At 39.3% G+C, this 18,880-nt stretch overlaps 1 protein-coding gene across 3 annotated transcripts in view; it reads left to right on the top strand.

The window, feature by feature from the left end:
- uvrag (UV radiation resistance associated gene) overlaps positions 1–18,880 on the top strand; it is a 91,503-nt gene that overhangs the window by 31,943 nt on the left and 40,680 nt on the right. For all 3 annotated transcript variants that reach the window (XM_061803746.1, XM_061803745.1, XM_061803747.1), the window contains exons 10-13: positions 3,681–3,765; positions 7,245–7,332; positions 7,534–7,594; positions 14,903–15,068. In XM_061803746.1, the coding sequence (XP_061659730.1) occupies positions 3,681–3,765; positions 7,245–7,332; positions 7,534–7,594; positions 14,903–15,068 (400 nt within the window). The remainder of the gene's footprint in view (positions 1–3,680; positions 3,766–7,244; positions 7,333–7,533; positions 7,595–14,902; positions 15,069–18,880) is intronic.

The raw sequence follows: 18,880 nt of genomic DNA, 5'->3' as shown, positions 1-18,880 counted from the left end.
TTGTTTTTGTTTTTTTTTTTAAACACGGAAGCACATGGTTTGCTGCTTAGCTTACTTCTACTTCCTAGTTTACCTGAAATCGCCCCCTTCCGGCTCTTGAAGGGGTACACTCATAATTAGAAACACTGGGCTTTAGTTAGCAACACAGTCTGGGCAACATAGAGCAAAAAGAGTTAGACATGCTGCTTATCTTTACTCTCAATAATGGTAAAAGTAAAACAAACAAAAAAAGTGCTGTTGCTTTAATGAATGTCGGGGTATGTGAAAGTGGTGAAACTGGATGATTTTTTTTTTTTTTTTTGAGTGAAAAAGGTCTGGTATGAAGCCAAAGTAGAAAGTACAGAATGAGATGGTGCATAGTGTTAAAATTCCACCTTGGCACACCCTGATCGAGGATGAAAGCACAGACAATACAGTGCACAAAAAGCAAATTCTGTATTTTAAGGCAGGCAACATAACGTTAATCTTAAAACTGTTTGAGAGCATCATTCAGCTTTCAACATGCATTGCCAAAGGTATTCTGCAAGCAATAATTCAGTTTTACACTAAGAAAAACAAACGGGGATATCATTGTGGGTTAAAAAAAAAATGAAACAAAGTTAGAAGCGACCTTTCAAATTTATAGTTCATAGTTGGCTTCCTTTGGTTAGCAATGTATTTTTTTGTTTGACTTTTTCATTCTAAGTTTTCAAAAACAAAAAACTGTTCTTAAAAATGTTCTGATGGGAATGTAAATGCTGTACTCTTAATATTTGAATGAGCCATGTAGCTTCAATAGATAACACTGATCTGACCACAGTGCATACGTCTGATTTTGCTCACGGTGGTCAAAGGAAGCGCTCACGGCCTTAGTGTGTTTGCGCAGACTCGTAAAAAATTTGAGGGAACGTTGGTCTTGACATTAATTTCTGGGTTTATTTCATAAACGTTGGTAACAAAAGAAGCGTGATCCTAAACAATCAGTATTCACCCGGAAACAGGAAATGCAACTTAACCATACTGTGCATGTTCGGAATTTATACCAAAAGCACATGTTCCGAGCTTCTTCACGTACTGCGAGTGTATTGACGTTGAAAGTCCTCAACATCATGAGCCATGTCAAAGGAAAATCAGTTACACTGAAAACATTTCTGGGATATAACACAGGTAATGTTTCAGTTTCCAACTATAATAAGTATGAGATTGTGATTTAAATTGACTTGATCTAAGTTCTAATGTTAGACTAGTCTGTCCATATATCTAAATGCGAACAGTCATTTTCCCCCGTGGTACACGTTATCTTGAAGCTGAAAACTTTCCACTTCTCCATGCTTTAGGAAGATATAGATCATTACTGCTACCTTTCATCAATGGATTGAAAATAAATACCACCGTAAATTACGCTACATTATAACATTACATCATGATGAAATAAAATGATTTGATTATATGAATATTTAGTTTTGAAATTGAATGTCTTTTGACCTCTTTAAAAGTGTCTGTCTCAGTCTATGCAGTGTCAATAAATTATGATTATGGTATTAGGTAACAACGACATACTTGGGTATAACAACTCAATAAGTTATTTTAACATCTTGAGATTCCATCCCTAATCACACCCGCAACTTTACATCTACGGGCATGACTGGTGGACCACACCCGTAACTTTATATCTGCGGGCATGACTGACCACACCCGTTCATTTTTCAAATGTGAGTGACTGCTGCTGCACCAAAACAGCCCCATGACATGATGCTGGCTGTCACCTCCATGCTTCACAGTTGGTATGGTGTTCTCTGATCTAGAAGCGTCACCCTTTTTTCCTCCAGATGTAACGTTGGTCATTATGGCCAAAGAGCTTCACTTTGGTGTCTTTCTGCAAACTGTAATCTGTCTTTTTTATGTTTCTTTAGGAGTACTTGCTTCTTTTTTTGTGAGGGACCTTTCAGCCCATATCGATGCAGAGCTCATTTCACTGCGGATAATGACACTTTTTTTTTTACTGGCTACATCCAGCATCTTTCCAAGGTCTTTAGCTTTTCTTCTGGGGTTGATTCACACATTTCTGATCAAAACACATTCATCTCCAGGGCACAGACCCATTCTCTTTCCTCAGCAGTATGATGGCTGGACATTGGCATGGTGTTTATACTTCTGTGTAATTGTTTGAGCAGATGAGCGTGGCAATCTTCAAGCATCTGGAAATTGCACCCAAGGATGAGCCATATTTGTGGACCGCCTTTAACAACCTTCCTTTAAACAAGGAATCAGAGCGTTTGAGGTGTTGCCTTAACTATATTGCTAGGTCTCCCGTCATTTAAAGGGGAAATCCATTGCTTTGCATGAACAATGTATCCAATAGGTCATGTAATATGTACTCTATTTTGACAAAGTGATGTTAAATCCTCTGTCATTTAATAGTGTTTTGAGAAGATTTTTATTGACAATTCCGAAATTTCAGGGGTGCTGCCATTTTCGGGTGTCGCATACTTAGGTGCGCGGATGTGACGTATAAGGTGCTGCACCAAAGGCTCGATTACAGCTCAGCTCGCGGCCTTTGCCGGACGCCGAAGCTCGGCTCCTGAGCTCCCGCGTCAAACTCCGCGTCATTCCCGTCCAAAGAACCATCCGCGTTTGCCGTCCCGGAGCTCTGGGGGTCTTTATTTACAGACTTGCGTCCCCCGCGTATGCCTCCGAGTAGTCAGACTCCGGCATCATTCCGCCCAAAGAACCATCCGAGTATTCAACCTTATTTACAGCCACATGTTCAAATCTTTATGGAAGTATTCCTCCCTCTTCCCAATCAATCGATACTGCTATTTCTTCATGAGATGAGGATAAATCTTTGAAATTAGTGCTAGGTACAATGTAATCGAGCCTTTGGTGCGGCGCCTTACACATCACAGCCACGCACGTAAGGCATGTGACTCGCGAAAATGGCAGCGCCCCTGAAAATTCGTAATTGTCGATAAAAATCTTCTCAAAACACTATTAAATGAGAGAGGATTTAACATCACATTGTCGAAATAGAGTACGTACTACATGACCTATCGGATACATTGTTCATGCGAAACACTGGATTTCCCCTTCAACTCACATGTCAGTTAACCTATCATGAGCTTCCAAAGTCAGGACCTCATTATCTGGGATTCCCAGTGTTCTTTAAAGACATAGTACTTTTTGTGTATGCAAACTTTTGACTCTGAAGAAAATAGTATTAAAAAATCCTCTGAGAAATTCTCTCTAATCGCTTTTAACAAAATTAAATAATTTTGGTCATCCTGACTTGAAACAGAAGAGTTTAGTCTGATTTGACTTCAGACAGGAAGACGGAAAAAAATTTATGCACAGTGTATGCAAACGTCTGGCTTCAACTGTGTGTGTGTGTGTGTGTGTGTGTGAGTGTGTGTGTGTGTGTGTATACATAGACACACACCACAGTAGTTGGTGCTAGCTAATGTGAAAGTTATTTTCTCCAGCTGCATCTTTATTGACTCACTTTCTTTTTGCAAATTTTGGGTAGTCTGGTTTGTGTTATCGGATGGAAATGGATTTGTTCCAATTTAAAAAAAAAAAAAAAAAAAAATTGATCTCAAGTGCAAATTACGGGTACAGCTAACTAATCACTACCCGATGTACCTGAAGACATAAGCACATGTAACCATTAATTTTTTTTCCCCCTACCTTATTTTGTCTCTTAGAGGAAATGTTTTCTGATCAACATGAAAGTCTGAAGTCTGAGAAAGAATCCTTAACCAAGCTGCATAAAGAATGTACTGCCAAGAGGTATGTTTGAACATGTAATTTCCCTTATTCTTTCTCCACAGAAGACACTTTGTAATGAACATCTTACCCATCAGTGATATATTACAGGCATACCGAAGGATGCGTGGCTTAACGTGTTGCTTAGTGACTTGCATCCTGTACCATTGATGAAATGCTCTTTCTAAACAAGGGGATATTTTGCATGTGGCACTTTGTTTATTCTTCTTTGAATTTGTGTGTTGTGCAAAAAAAATGTATCCAGTTGTTTGGATTGGCCTGGGGGTATGCAAGCAATAGCTGTCTGCTCCAGAAAGTTTTGTTTGTCTGAGAGGTACCAGGCAGTCACAGATGGTGAACCAGAGCCTTGGCAAGGACAGAAAACAAGAAATTAACATCAACACAAAGTACATCTGTATAATATCAATTCTTTGGCTCTATAGTAAATATCACCCTTAAATGGCTGTTAAAAATACGCAATGAAAATTGCACCCAGGGCAAGCAAGTAAGCAAATTTATTTGTATAGCGCATTTCATACACGAGGTACCTCAATGTGCTTTACATGGTTAAAGGCATTTAAAAACAAAAGAGATAAAACATTTAAAATGGGATAAAAACAATAAAAATGACAAAATATTTTAAAAAAAAGATAGAGAATTAAAACCACATACAGTAGTGCAGGTAATATAATCAAAATGTGGATATATTTTAAAAAGCATGAGGAAAAAAAGAATAGTTTCAACCTGGACTTAAAAACATTCACACTTGCTGACCTCACCTCTGTTGGCAACTTATTCCATTTGTGTGTAGCATAATAGCTAAATGCTGCTTCACCATGTTTGCTTTGGACTCTGCGCTCCGCTATTTGACCTGAGTCAGTCGATCTCAGAGCTCTACTTGGTTTGTATTCCGTAAGGATTTCTTTCATGTATTCAGGACCTAAATCATTTAGTGATTTATAGACCAGTAGCAGAACTTTAAAATCTTTTCTAAAGCTGACTAGAAGCCAGTGCAAGGACTTTAGGATTGGAGTTATATGCTGTGGCTGCTTTGTTTTCGTCAGAACGTGAACTGCAGCATTCTCAATTAGCTGCAGCTGTTTAATACTCTTTTTAGGGAGTCCAGTCAGAAGACCATTACAGTAGTCAAGTCTACTTGAGTTAAAAGCATGGATGAGCTTTTTCTGGTCTGCTAAATCTACATACAAGACTTCACTCTAGATATGTTCTTCAGATGGTAGAAGGCAGTTTTTGTGATTAATTTGATATGATTTTTGAAAGTCAGGTCGGAATCAATCAGAACACCAAGGTTTTGGCCTTGGTCTTTGGTTTTTAAAGATGGGAGTCCAGGTGTTTAATGACAGCAATTCTCTTTTCTTTATTGCCAAAAACAATTGTCTCAGTTATGTTGTGATTTAGTTGAAGAAAATTTTTGGCTCATCTAGTTTATCTGATTTAGACAGTGGCACAATACCTCAATTGAACTGTAGCCATCTGGAGACACTGCTAAATATAACTATCATCTGCACTGCTATGGTAGTCAAAATTTAAGTTTTGAAGAATTTGACCCAAGGGTAGCATATATACAGCCTGAACAGGAGAAACCCTTGAGGGACCCCATAGGTCATTGCCGTTCGCTGAGACCGAACAGCTCCAATGGTCACAAAGTAGCTCCTTTCTTCCAGGTAGGACCTAAACCAGTTAAGGCACGTTCCATTTAGTCCTACCCACGTTGCCAACCTGTTTAGCAGTACATTGTGATCTACCGTATCAAAAGCCGCACTGAGATCCAACAAGACCAAAATTGACACCTTTCCTGAGTCAATATTCAACCATATATCAATTAGCACTTTGAAAAGAGCAGATTCTGTACTGTGATGAGTTCGGAAACCTGATTGAAATTTGTCAAAACGTCCATTTAATTTCAAGAAATTGCTGAGTTGATTAAAAATAACTTTCTCAACAATCTTGACTATGAACAGGAGATTTGAGATGGGTCCATAGCTTGCTAATATGGAATCGTCCAGTGCTCTGTTTTTTTAGAAGAGGCTTAACAGCAGCTACTTTAAGAGCTTTGGGAAACTCGCCAGACTGAAGATACAAAAACTTTGTCATAAAACAAACAAAAAAAGTACTTATTGTACTTTAAATACTTCATAGCTGGTGGGATATTTTTGTGGCTGCCTTTTGCAACTATGCATACTGTACCCATTGTTGCCAGTGTGAAACTAATGTGCTTTCAGGATGGAAATACCATATGTTAGATTTCGCGCAAATTCCCTAGTGATGGTAGCTTGTTGGCTTGAAAGAGCAAAATTTACATGTACGTGGGAAATAACCTTGCATGTTAGTGGACAATGATTTGTGAAGTGCACGCATCTTGGCCGAAATAATTAAATAAAGCAAAGACCGTAGGAGATTTCAGGGAATTTCTTTACACTTTAATGTGACTCCTATTGTGACTTGCAAAGCTGCCGGACATTAGGAGTAGGGAAATTGTTGGCCCTCTTCAACACATGGGAAGAGTGGAGGTATGTCACTATTAATAATCGTTGGAGTGACTGCCTTGACAATTTTTTTGACTGCCCTGAATGCAATTGGGAAAAAATGCCGGAAGTAAATAGAGAGAATTCGCAACTGCCAAGTTCTTGGCAGTTTGTGACCATGCACAACGGACCAATGATCAAGCAGAGCAGTGGCGACGTACCGTCTTTGACAGTTCATTACATTCATGGGAACTTTCAAATGAGATGCTAGTGCTTACTACCTTATGTTATTGATTTTTATGCATTAACTGTATTTGCTTCCATGAAGTTGCACTTGGTGATTGCACTTTGTAATAATGAATTTAAGTAGCTAGCCCTTGGTAAAGAAGATGTTTTTTTGGGTTGGGACATTTGTTTTTTTATCCTCTTTTATTATTTAAAGCAGGGGTGCCCAGACTTTTTTACCACAAGATCTACTTTTTAAGCAGACAGCCTCTTGCGATTGACGGGTGGGGGGGGGGGGGGACTATTTGTCTTAGTTATGCAGCCTCAAAGGGATTCCCAATGACCCTCTTTCCCTGTTTCTTCTTCTTCTTATTATTATTATTAGTAGTAGTAGTAAGGCAACAATAACTGCATTTTACGCTGTTGAACTATATGTTATTGGTTTTGACAGTCTGCCAGGAGGTGTAGTCACTCTAATGTATTAAAAAGATATCTTTACCCTTTCTATCTGACATGTTGTGGGCACTTAATTTCAGAACAAAAAACAGGCAGCAAACACAAAGTTGTTCATTTTCAAACTTGATTTGGAGGTAGATACTTTAAAGACTCAACTATTTTCTTTTCTTTTTTTTTTTTTTACAAAGAATTAAAAAGAAAATGTTTCCAAATTTCCCAAATATTGAAAATAACTATTGTCGTCCTTGTACACAGTTACTGTATTTTACTTTTAGCAATTGTTTAGCAATTACTCATTATGTTCTTTCTACTGAATGTCCGGTGGTATCTCCCTAGAGAGCAGTTCCTGAAGTTCAGTGCCCAGCTCACATTTCGCTGCCGCCAGCTTCTTTCTGAGCTTTCCTACATTTATCCCATCAATGTGGTGAGTGAATTTTTTTTTAGTAGTCAGAATTGAATCTAACTCTCACTTTTTCATGTTATGCTTTGTTTTGGTTTCAAATAACATGTCATCCCATGACCTCATTCTGTTAGCATTGTCTGGCATTTTCATATACTTTTAGTACTTGAAATACTGCATTCCCGGTAATTGTCTATAAAGTAAAATTCTTATTAAATTCCACAGGCAAATCCATCAGATTATGTTATCTGCGGAGTGAAGCTGCCAAATTCTGAAGACTTTCAAGGTAATTTATTGTCTACCAGCATGTGTTTCGGGGTTGTTGTGGAAAAGCTGTTTCAAGGCATGCTGTGTTTCGTGGTTGTCGTGGATAAGCTGTTTCAAGGCATGCTGAACAAGTATTTTATCTTTGCTATCATGGATCCTTTAATGTAGATACTGTATATATTATGAAAGTAATACCATTCAAGATTTAGTGTTTTTGGATGACTTTCCAACAAACAATGTTTAAAGCACAAAAAAGGGGAAAAAAATCAAGCGTTGGTAAGTATTTTTAATATGTACATCATGTATATTGCATCCCACCACAGGAAACTTGGACGATACTCTGCGTTTATAGTCATCGTTCTACCTAAGCTACAGGTGGTAGCAGTGTGCATTACAAGCTGAATTTGGGTCGTAATTACAAACGCTCTCTTCTCTGCAATGGACGTTTTCGGCTCTGGAACAAAAGATGATGGTTGCCAAACACATAAACTACCAAAGTAAAAAAGAATCTGTCGTCAAAGAAACATCCAGAACTATACAGATAAGAAGAATTTGTAATTTACACAACGGCCGTAGTCACACTTCAAACAAAAACAAAGATGTTCACACAAGTGTTCATATGTTGTCTTGGGTATGGTATCATGAATGGGTGCTTCACTGTCTGGATGGTATTGGTGATGTGTGATCCTTGGTTTCCTCCAAACATGATGTATTGCATTCATGCCTCAGAGTTCATGTGACCAGAGAATTTTGTCTCACATAGTCTGAAATTGTTGAGGCCCCGTAGCTCAGTGGTTAGAGCACTGGTTTGGTAAACCAGGGGTTGTGGGTTCGTATCCCACTGGGGCCTACACTTCCTGAGAAGGATTGCGTCAGGAAAGGCATCCGGCGTAAAAATTGTGCCAAACATATGTGCGTTCATCTGAGATGACACGCTGTAGTGACCCCGAAAGGGACAAGCCGAAAGAAACTTACTTATAGTCTGAAATTGTTCTATGTGGCTTAAACCAAACTCCAGGTGGGCTCCCATCTGCTTGTTACTAATAAGTAGCTTCTGTCTGCCCATTCTACCATACAGGGCTAGCTGTAGAGATGGTTGTCCTTCAAGAACATTCTTTTCTTACCACAGAAAAATGCTGGAGGTCTGTCAGAGTGATCATCGGGTTCTTGGTCTTCTCACTTACCAAGGCCCTTCTCAGTCTATCGCTCAGTTTAGATGGGCGGGCAGCTTAAGGAAGAATCCTGGTGGTTCTGAATTTCTTTTATTTTCGGCTGATAATTGTGACATTGAAAGTAGTGTACGTTTCCGTCTCAATATGTCTACAGGCAATGGACTATATGCACTAGTCCTCAGACGTACTGTACTTAAAGCTCAAGTGTTGTCAAACGGATGATTTTTGGTATATTATTAATAAAAAAAACCCACAGCCAATATGGACCCATGTGTTTTTTTCACCACAAAACATGATTTTGACGTATACAGCTTTTTGTAACTCCCGCCATGAAAATCCTCTCAGGAATTTGTCGTCGAGAAGAAGCAGGAAGTGACGTAAAGGACAGTGGCGCCCCCTCCTGGACTCCTTTGTTTCCATTAGTTTTACCTGCTGGAAGGTAGCTCGTTGTTTCTTTGTGTTACCCAAAATGCCGGCTCATTGCATTGCTGGACATTGCTTGAACACTCGGGAGAATGGAATTACCCTTCATAAGTTTGAATGAGACCCTGTTCGTTGTGAAAAATGAATTGCACGGGTGCAAAGGACGAGAGCTTTGTGGGTTCCAAATAACAGGTAGGTGTGTATACAGCTACTAAAAAAAAAAAAAATAGTTTGGGGCGGACCACGTAATCGGTCTCTCTCATAACGTAACAAAAGATCTGCGTATGAAATGTGTCGATGTGCGCGTCGCCCAGCCAACAATGTCTCACTCAGCCTGCAACATAGCTCGGCTCCACCGCCTCCTTATATAGCACGGCGGGCCGAAACTCAGCCACACCGGCTGAGGCGCCGCGTTCGGTGATCACATCTTCCGCGAAGGCTGGGCGTCGGACTTTGCGACAGGGGCGGCTCTGAAGAACCCAGCCGAGAATGCGTTACTCAGTTGCCTGCAAGCATGAAGCGCGCCGGCTCGACTGTGAACACAAAGCGGCACTGCTTGGCTCCGTCATAAGCCACACCGGCCAACTGTGATGAGCCGCGATGGCTCATCTCCGCCGCGGAAGTGGATCGGACGGGATGCGGTTTGGCCGTGATGGCGTATCATCTGAATATGGCTCGAAACAATAGTGTAATATTGCCCTGAAGGCTCGAAACAATAGTGTAATATTTCCCCGGTAACTTCAGTCGGTTGTGTGGTGTTGTCCTTTTCGAAAAGAGCTTCCGTGTCAGAAGGGGCGTTGGAAAATTCAGAATATCGCTGTTGTTCGGCTTCCATAGTAGCAGGCACTGTGCGTTTTCAACGGCGGAAGTGACGATGACGTCAAGGACAGATGACGCGACTAATATGGCGACCACTTGGATGTCGAGGGACACTCAATTGCGCAACTTTGTGCATGGATGACGCGCTCTCCGCTCACTTTTTTTTTTTTTCCGTATAGACATTGAAGTGAATACTGTTATATGTATTTTTCATTACAATATCTATTTTAGAATGTTTATAGGGATGTCCCCTGTACTTTAAACTCCCTCCAGTAATTACCAAGTTTGTATATATTAACTTCCTGCTGCATTCACAATAGCAGGATATTGGACAAACACCCAAACTTGAGTGCTTCAAGTATCAGAAACATTGGTAAATATAATTTAAGGGACACTTTCAAGTTCTCGAAAACAGGAGTGGGTATCTCAGATGAGATCTGCTGTCTGCTACTTACCAGTGCCCTCTCTGCGCATAACGCCATGAGGGATAAATACATGAGTCGTGTATTCATGGCCTTCTCAACAGCTGAGTAACACTTGGAAAAAAAAAAAAAAACTTTTTTTTTTTTCAAAAGCAATACAAAGAAAAGCGTCTCGTGTGCATTTGTTGCGATATGTTCACTGGTACAACACATGCTGAGGATACTGACAAATCAAAACTTCAGTCGACTTCAGACAGAAAGCACACTACACAAAAATGTCGACAAGATAACGTTAGTTTCTCCAAGTAAAAAGTATTTGATCCCATTTCTGAAATAATTCTGACAGTGTTGGTAAATGTAAACACTGACACGAAAGCATCCAGTATAAACAATGTTTTTATTGTCACGAATTGTGAAATTATGGTATCATAAATTTAAAGAAAAAAATCTAACATCTCTTACTCTACTGTGGATTTTGTTTAATAATAACCGTTAAAACTCAATTCACACATCATGCTGTGCCAGTCTCATTGAAAGGTACAGTACCTTTGTATGTACAGTTGAAGGGAGAAGTTTACATGTACTATGCAAAAACACACATTTGACCTTTTTTGACTCACTGCCTGTAGTCAAATTAGACTAAACCCCTCCTGTTTCAGGTCAGTCAGCATCACCAAAATTATTTAATTTTGTTAAATGCCACAATAATGACAGAGAACTTTATATTATTTTATGCAAAGTTTAAGTTTATATACACAAAAAGTACTGTCTCAAAAAAAAAACAAGGGGAAGCCCAGATAAAGAGGTCATGGCTTTGGAAGCTACTGATAGGTTAACTGACAACATGTGAGTTAAATGACAGCACAGTTGGGGATATATTTAAGGCCACAGCTCAAATGTGCCCTTGTTTGAAATCATGGGAAAATAAAAAGAAATTGGCCAGGAAATCAGATAAAGAATCATAGCGCTCCACAAGTCTCGTTAATCCTTGGGTGCAATTTCCAGCTGCTTGAAGGTGACACGTTCATCTGTTCAAACAATTATATGCAAGTATAAACATCATGGGAATGTCTAGGCATCATACCACTCAGGAAGGAGACGGGCTCTGTGTCCCAGAGATGAACTTGTTCTGGTCCAAAATGTGCAAACCAACTCCAGAACAAAAGCTAAAGATCTTGTGAAGATGCTGTTAAGAAAGTGTCATCATCCACAGTGAAACAGTCCTGCACCGACAAAGGCTGAAAGGGCACTCACCCAGAATGAAGCAAGTACTCCTAAAGAAATTGAGCCACCACTGTTTCTGTTACTTAAAAGTATCCCTCACATTATATTTGGCCATTTTTGTGGGAGTCGAAGCACTCTAGATTTTGTGTTCCTTTATTTTCCCACTATTATGAATTGTGCATGAAGTTGACCTGATACTAACTTGGCAATCACTGGCGAAATCAGAACTGTGTTACAGGGCTGGTGCATGTAGTCCATGCCTTTGACGTTATGCTTGGTTTTTACTCTGGTCTAACATGTTGTGTCAGTTGTGGGGTCTTTTATTGACAGGTGTGTGCCTTTCAAAATCCTGTAGTTTAATCTTTTTTTTTTTTTTTGTGGAATTGAAAAACAAAAGAAAAAGGAATTTAACAAACATCAGATCATTACCTTTTGGACTATTGTATCAAAAGAGGTTAGCATGTTTGTGCGCAAGGCAAGGCAAATCAAGGCATGAATTGGATTAATGTGGTTTGGAAAAGCGGCACAGTGGACATCAGGTTAGCACATCTGCCTCACAGTTCTTAGGACATGAATTCCAGTACAGCCACCCCCAAACCCCTATGTGGCATTTGCATGTTCTCTGCGGCGTGGGTTTTCTCCCAAGTATTCCAGTTTCCCCCCACTTTCCATAAACATGTGTGGTCGGTTCTAGACTTTAACTTGTACGTACGTGTGAATTTAAGTGTGTGGTTGTTTGGCAAAATGTGGCCAGCAACTGCCTTTTGACCAGTTCAGCGTGCAGCCTGTCTCTCACAAACAGTCAATTGAGATAGACGCCAGCACAGCTCTTACCCTAGTGAGGATAAGCGGTTCAGAAGATGGATGGATCATGTGGAAGAACTTAAGGAACCCTGATTTCAACCACACGAAATACATTTTGGATACACTACAACATAGATTGAGACATCTGGCTCGGTGGTGTAGTCCAAGATTTCAAAAAGGTTCTCTTGGATGAATGGACTAAAATTCTCACAGGCACACCAACATCTTGTCTTACCAGAACAGTGGGAGCTGTGATAGTTGCAAAAGGGAAAACTATTTTTTCCATTTCCCTTTCATGTAGATGCAGTGATCCCAAAGCCCAACATTTTTGTCTCTACAGTATCTGACAAAAAGTGAAAATGTCTTTCACATTTATTTTAAAATGTTGTTATTATTATATTGTATAATTTTTATGGGACAAAATTAAAGAAATGACATTTTGGCACAATGTTGAGTACACAAGTCTCTGCTCGCCTAACTTTGGTATGACCAGTGTGGGTTCAGTTCTCACTCAGTGACTGTGCGAACGGTTGTCTGTGTCTGGATGTGCCAAGCGACTGACTGGCAACTAGTTCAGGATTTAGTCTGCCTTTCGCCCAAAGTCAACTTGGGATCGGCTTCAGAGATCCCCCTAAAGAGCATTAGGGGTGTTGGAAAATGGTTGGATGGTAAAATACAATTTACAGCTTGTATAACAATCTTATTGATACTTTACTGTCCCCTCAAAATATTTAAGCAAACATTGAAACAGCTAGCAACAGAAGTAAGTACACGGCGAGGTAGAAATGTCCGAGCCTGAAGTGTCAATATTTTGAGCCCACCATAGTTCTCCAGCAAGTGGCTTAACCCTATTGGCCTGGAGTTTACTTGAGCATCACAGGTTACAACTGGAATCATGTTCCTCTCCTCTATGATGACATTATGAAGCTAGTGGGTATTAGAGACCTCCACCTTTTTAAATGACAATGCTCCACAGATGCGAATGGGGTTAGGTCTGGAGATATGTTTGCCGATTCCATCACATTTAGCCTGCGTTTGTTCCGCAAGGCAGTAGTCATCTTGGAGGCATGTTTGGGATCTTTATAAACTTTTCATACTTCCCGCCGTCCCAGTTTCTGAAAATAAGGGATCATGCTCTGCTTCAACCTATCACAGTACACGCTCTTGTTCAAAGCTCTCTCAATGAACTGTAGCTCCCCACTGCCGGCAGAACTCATGCAACTCCAAACTATAACTCCCTGCTTGACTGTAGTGGGTCACATTTGTCTCCTGTACTACTCAATTGGTTGCTGCCACACAGGTGTTAATCATGTTAATCGCCTGTGGTGGTCATCTGTACCAAATAAGTTTATCTTGATCATATCAAACCACAGGACATGGTTCAGTGATCCATGTCCTGAGACTCCTTCAGGAAACTCTTTGTCACCTTTCTTGTACATCATCTTTAGAAAACTTTCCCTTTTAGTTTGACAGCCAGGCAGACAAATTTTATGCACTGTGGTGAACACTGGTAGGCTAAAGAAGGCAACCTTTGATTCTGCTGCTTAATACGACACTGGCATTGAAAGAAAAATTCAGAACATTCATTTGATATTTTTAAGATCATAAAGAAATGTATTTTTAAAAACAGACTTACTTTCACCCCACATTCCTCTAAGGAAATATAATCCAATGGCCATTGGTCCAATTATAAATTAGTCTTTGAGACTATTTGCCTTACAGATTCCTGCAGCATGCAGACATGCATGAAGATACAATGAACTCCATTTTACCCCACTGTGACCCCTGCTCTAATTTGTGTGAGGTCTTTCCCAGAGAGAGCCAGATCAAGTCCAGAATTGTGAGCCAATTTATACTGCCCTACGGGGGTGGATTTTCCACGTTAGAACCTAGGGTCAGGGTCTGTTGGAGCCCTTAATCCTACTGACCGTCAAAGTGCTTCTGTATGACACCAAATCACCACCTTATATTCAACCAAGGATTTTTTTTTTGGGGGGGGGGGGGGGGGGGGGGGTTGTTTTTTGGTCAACTCACTTTGACAAAGTCAGTCAGTCTGTAGTTGCACCCATATTGCCCATTTCTAATTGTTCACCCAATATTCGTCTTAGTTATGCAGCCTCAAAGGGACTCCCAATGAGGCTCTTTCCCTGTTTATTATTATTATTGTTGTTATTATTATTATTGTAGTAGTAGTAGTAGTAGTCAACTCGTCACTTTAGTTTGTGTATTTTTTTTCTGAATAGCATCCTCTAACTGTTTTTCAAATGTCAATCCTATTGAGAGAATTTCTGCACATGCTGTTTTAATTTCTAAAAGTTTTAAATTTGGTGCTGATCCAAATAAATCTTGATTTAATTTTGAGTTGTAAATCCTTGATACTACTCACTAAAAATATTTAGATTTAGATTAGATCATCTAGTTTTAATGCAATTTTGGATTATCTTTTCTCTGTGCATCCTGCAGCAAAGGATGATGGCAGTGTGGCAGTTGCTCTGGGCTATACGGCACACTTAGTCCTGATGATCTCGTGCTTCCTCCAGATCCCGCTTAGGTATCCAGTCATCCACAAGGGTTCACGCTCCTCAATCAAAGACACCATCACTGACAGACTCACTGAGAAGGAGAGAGAGTAAGTAGACAAAAAAGAATTAATTAAATTACCAAGTTTATGGAACATAGCCACTTTAGTCACATTTTTTTTACATCAAATCACAAACACACTTAAAACCCTTAGAATGTATTTAACCAAAGGTGTAAGCATGGGTCGAAGTTCATATGTTTTATTTTATTTTTTTAAGGGTCAATGTCTTGAAATTTTCAACCAATTTCCCAAGCACTAATCTGTCATATGTAAATTATTTTAACTCTGCATCTGGCAACTTTTTTTGCACCCAGGTGTAATTGGAACAAACAAACAAAAAAAAGTAAAATGTGCTGATATATATACTTTGCACGAATTCAAAATGATTACTCTAATACGCAAGCCCTTCATCACAGGCAAAAAGTAGATCACAATCCAAACCAACAAACAGTGAATATTACATAGAAAATTTGTTTTGATTTTGGAAGTTAATTTTTTTTTTTATTTTAAAAAAGAAAGAAAGAGTCACTAATACTACGGTACCCTCTGAATTATTATGAAAAAAATATTAGTTTGTACAATATGGTAAGGAGGAATAAGAAAAACAAAACCATGTGCTTTTCCAAAGTTTTCAAACTGTTGTGAGATTGTGACTTGACACTCGCTCTGCTAGATGTTTTTTACTTGGACAGAGATAGTGCCATCATTGATTTTTAAATATCATCTTCACCTTAGTTGGTGGAAATAATGCAATGATTAAATGTTTACATTAAAACATTCTTGTGGAAAAAAAAAATACTGATTGATCAATTGGCAATCCATCAAATATTTTTTTCCTCCATGTTTACTGTCAAACTGGAAAACTGTACCATACGCTTGGAATCACTGCAATTTTTTAAGGCTGACCTTGCCACTTTATTCCACTAACTTTGTCATATAGCAAGATGGGATCACTTTGCTTCTGGTTCATACCAGTAGAACCTTTTTGTTCATCATAAAACTATTGACCAAAAGACATTGATTGTTAAACTAAATATTTTATCTCTCCATTGGCTTTGCTAAAAATGTTTCTGTAGGTCATAAAATGTAATGCTTCTCCACATAACTTGTAGCATATCTAATTTGTTATTTATACATGTTTTGACCTAGTAACCCAGGTTCAAGGCAACAATAACTGTATTTTACGCAATATAGAACTTTATCCTCTGGGAATCACGTTTTATAGTGCCTGTACTTTCTCTGATACTGTATGTATATTGACAGTGACTTATTTACTCATTTCAATTAGTGAATATTTACAATATCCGAGTAGGATTTTACCCCTGCATGCATGCACCTTTTTATTACATCATGCTCCTAAACTTTGGATGTGTATATAAATTTTCAGTACCGTTTTCAAGAGTTGTTTTTTTTCCAGGTAAACTTGAAAGCCAACCGTATTGTGACATGATCAAAAAGACTTCAGCACAAAATTTGCCTCAACAATCTCTACTTTTTGTTTTGTTCGGACACAAGGGATTGGCTTGTCGATAAGCGTTGACACTTCTCCATCCACATATGTCATCCATAATAAGACAAACGGTTGAGAGTAAGTGTGTGAGAAAAAAACAGACATTATCAGACCCAGTGATTGGGTGACCTTGGAAAGTGTGTGATTGGGTCATGACAACAGCTGGAGAGAATCAGTTATTTTAAACTCCCATGTGACAGGAGGCCTTGCTTCACTGTATGCATTGCTTGTCCCTCCATGTAGGATATTCACACCAGGATTCATCATTAAAAATAAACTTATAGGCTTTGAGCTTGACAGACACAACAATCCTCAAGTGCCCTTTGGTGTGCATTAGTGGGGTCAATGCTACGGGAAAGTTCCACGCCCCTTGTATGCGTTAATGACCCCAGAGGCCCTCGCGGGGTGTACTCACACTGCAAAATGATGTGTGGGGAGACGGAAAGCACCTAGCCAGCTCTAACAATGTGGGGGAAAAAAAAGAGCAGGTGATTAAAGTGTCGGAAAGAGTCAGCCAATTGAGATAAGTGAGGTGGCATGAGATCGAGTTCTCAAAGCGTGGCAGGATTAGCAAGCAGTCAGTCTATTGGGGTAATGTGCTCATAAGGACCCAGTTGTTTGTTATTTTGGATTCCTGCTGCCCTGAAGGTCCTTGAATTTTTATTTATCCTAATTTATTGTGAGAATTTTGCAATTGGTTTCTATAGTAGAACCAGGCCCATTTTATTGGTAAAGTGGTCTTCTGGGAAAAAAAAGAAGGTGGTGTCCAACTGAAAAATAAAATGTTACTTACCTTCAAAATGGTTACAAAATTTTCAGCTACTGGTGAAAAGTAACTGTCTTCCCATCTGGTGGGAAGGATCCTGCCTTCAAATACAATGTCTTAGCCACAACTGTGTCAGTCAAGGCAAGTGTTGAACCCTATTCTATTGTTCTCTGGTATTTTGGAGCAGGCCACTGTTTGAAAGTGCTCTTCAATTGAATGAGAATAAGATGTGAAAATTGACTGTCTGGGTCTCCTACTGATCTTCTGAAGTCATAGACCCTAACAACATGTTGCGCCCACATTTTTCCTTGCAGTGTAGAGCCCAGCTAAAGCCTGGAGGAGCTGTGGAAAGATGCAATCCAGATGTCCTCCAATGTTTTATTGAGAACAGTGCCCACCCATTAAATAGCTAGCACTGTCTCTCTTAAATTCAGCCTGAAGTATAAAGTTAATCATTTTAAATTGAAAAAATATTTTTAATGTAAAGTTAAACTATCAATGTACACTTCACCACTTGTGATCAAACAAAAACGCAAAACTATTGAGGTAGGATGCTCACTCAGTCAGGCGCATTGTATGAGAGAATAATCGGGGTAGGAGGCCACCAAGAAGAAGCTATGAGCTCAAAGAAAAGCGGTTATTGTTCCGGAGCTTCAACGGTTTCATGTTCCCTAACAGGCAACATGTGCACAGTAGGAGAAGGGGCAACCACATTCAAACCATACCATTCTACTTAAAGTTGCTCTTGACAGGAAAAGAGCTGCAAGGCCGCAGGGTGGGTTAAACCTGCTCAATACAGATTGGTCCTTCTCACCTTTCTCTTCAAGATCTGAGCTGTTTCAGAACATATAGCCACTCGCCTATTCGCTACACCCATCATGGCAATGAAAGCCCATTGGCCCCGTAGAACAGTAGAGAACTACATGAGACAGAACAACCACCCCAAAATTGAGTAATTTCGTGGGGACATTACACATGGATGTAAATAATTTTTGACGGAAGAAATAATTCAGACACATGAGAACTGTTTTTAAATTGTGATTTTTTTTTTTTTTTTTTTTTTTTTTTTTTTTCAAGAGCCATTTGAAGTGAGTATTTTGTGTTCCTGAAGTGTATGCATGAATTAAGTATGTAAACCTAAAGGAACCAAAGGAATAGAGAAAATTGAAGCACTGATTTAGGAGCTGGGGTCCACGTACCCCTTGATAGTCTTAAGAATTTTGATGAAAACCTATTATGACAATGCAAGCAGGCACCACATCACTCAGGAGATGGTAAAGGCCAAGATGGCGTAACCATTATTTTGGGGTCTCACATGCAGCAGTAGTCATTAAAGGAGAATTCCCTGACAGATTCTTAGTGTAATAATTTCGCAGATATCAAAAATTACAGCTCACTGAGATTCATACAGTAACCATTGCTATCAGAAACTTGACAGTTTTTTCTTTTTTTTTTTTTTTTTTAAGCAGACCAAGATGTTTTCTGGGACAATGGTTCATTGAAATTGCATAATAAAGTCACTTGACATCTCAGAAGTATACTACAATTAAAATAGGAGTATATACACAGCTTTTGCCTCATTTC

This window comes from Syngnathoides biaculeatus, chromosome 18 (genome assembly GCF_019802595.1).
Source record: "Syngnathoides biaculeatus isolate LvHL_M chromosome 18, ASM1980259v1, whole genome shotgun sequence".
In the NCBI taxonomy this organism is placed as follows: Eukaryota; Metazoa; Chordata; class Actinopteri; order Syngnathiformes; family Syngnathidae; genus Syngnathoides; species Syngnathoides biaculeatus.
This window is presented reverse-complemented; position numbering and strand designations above follow the sequence as displayed.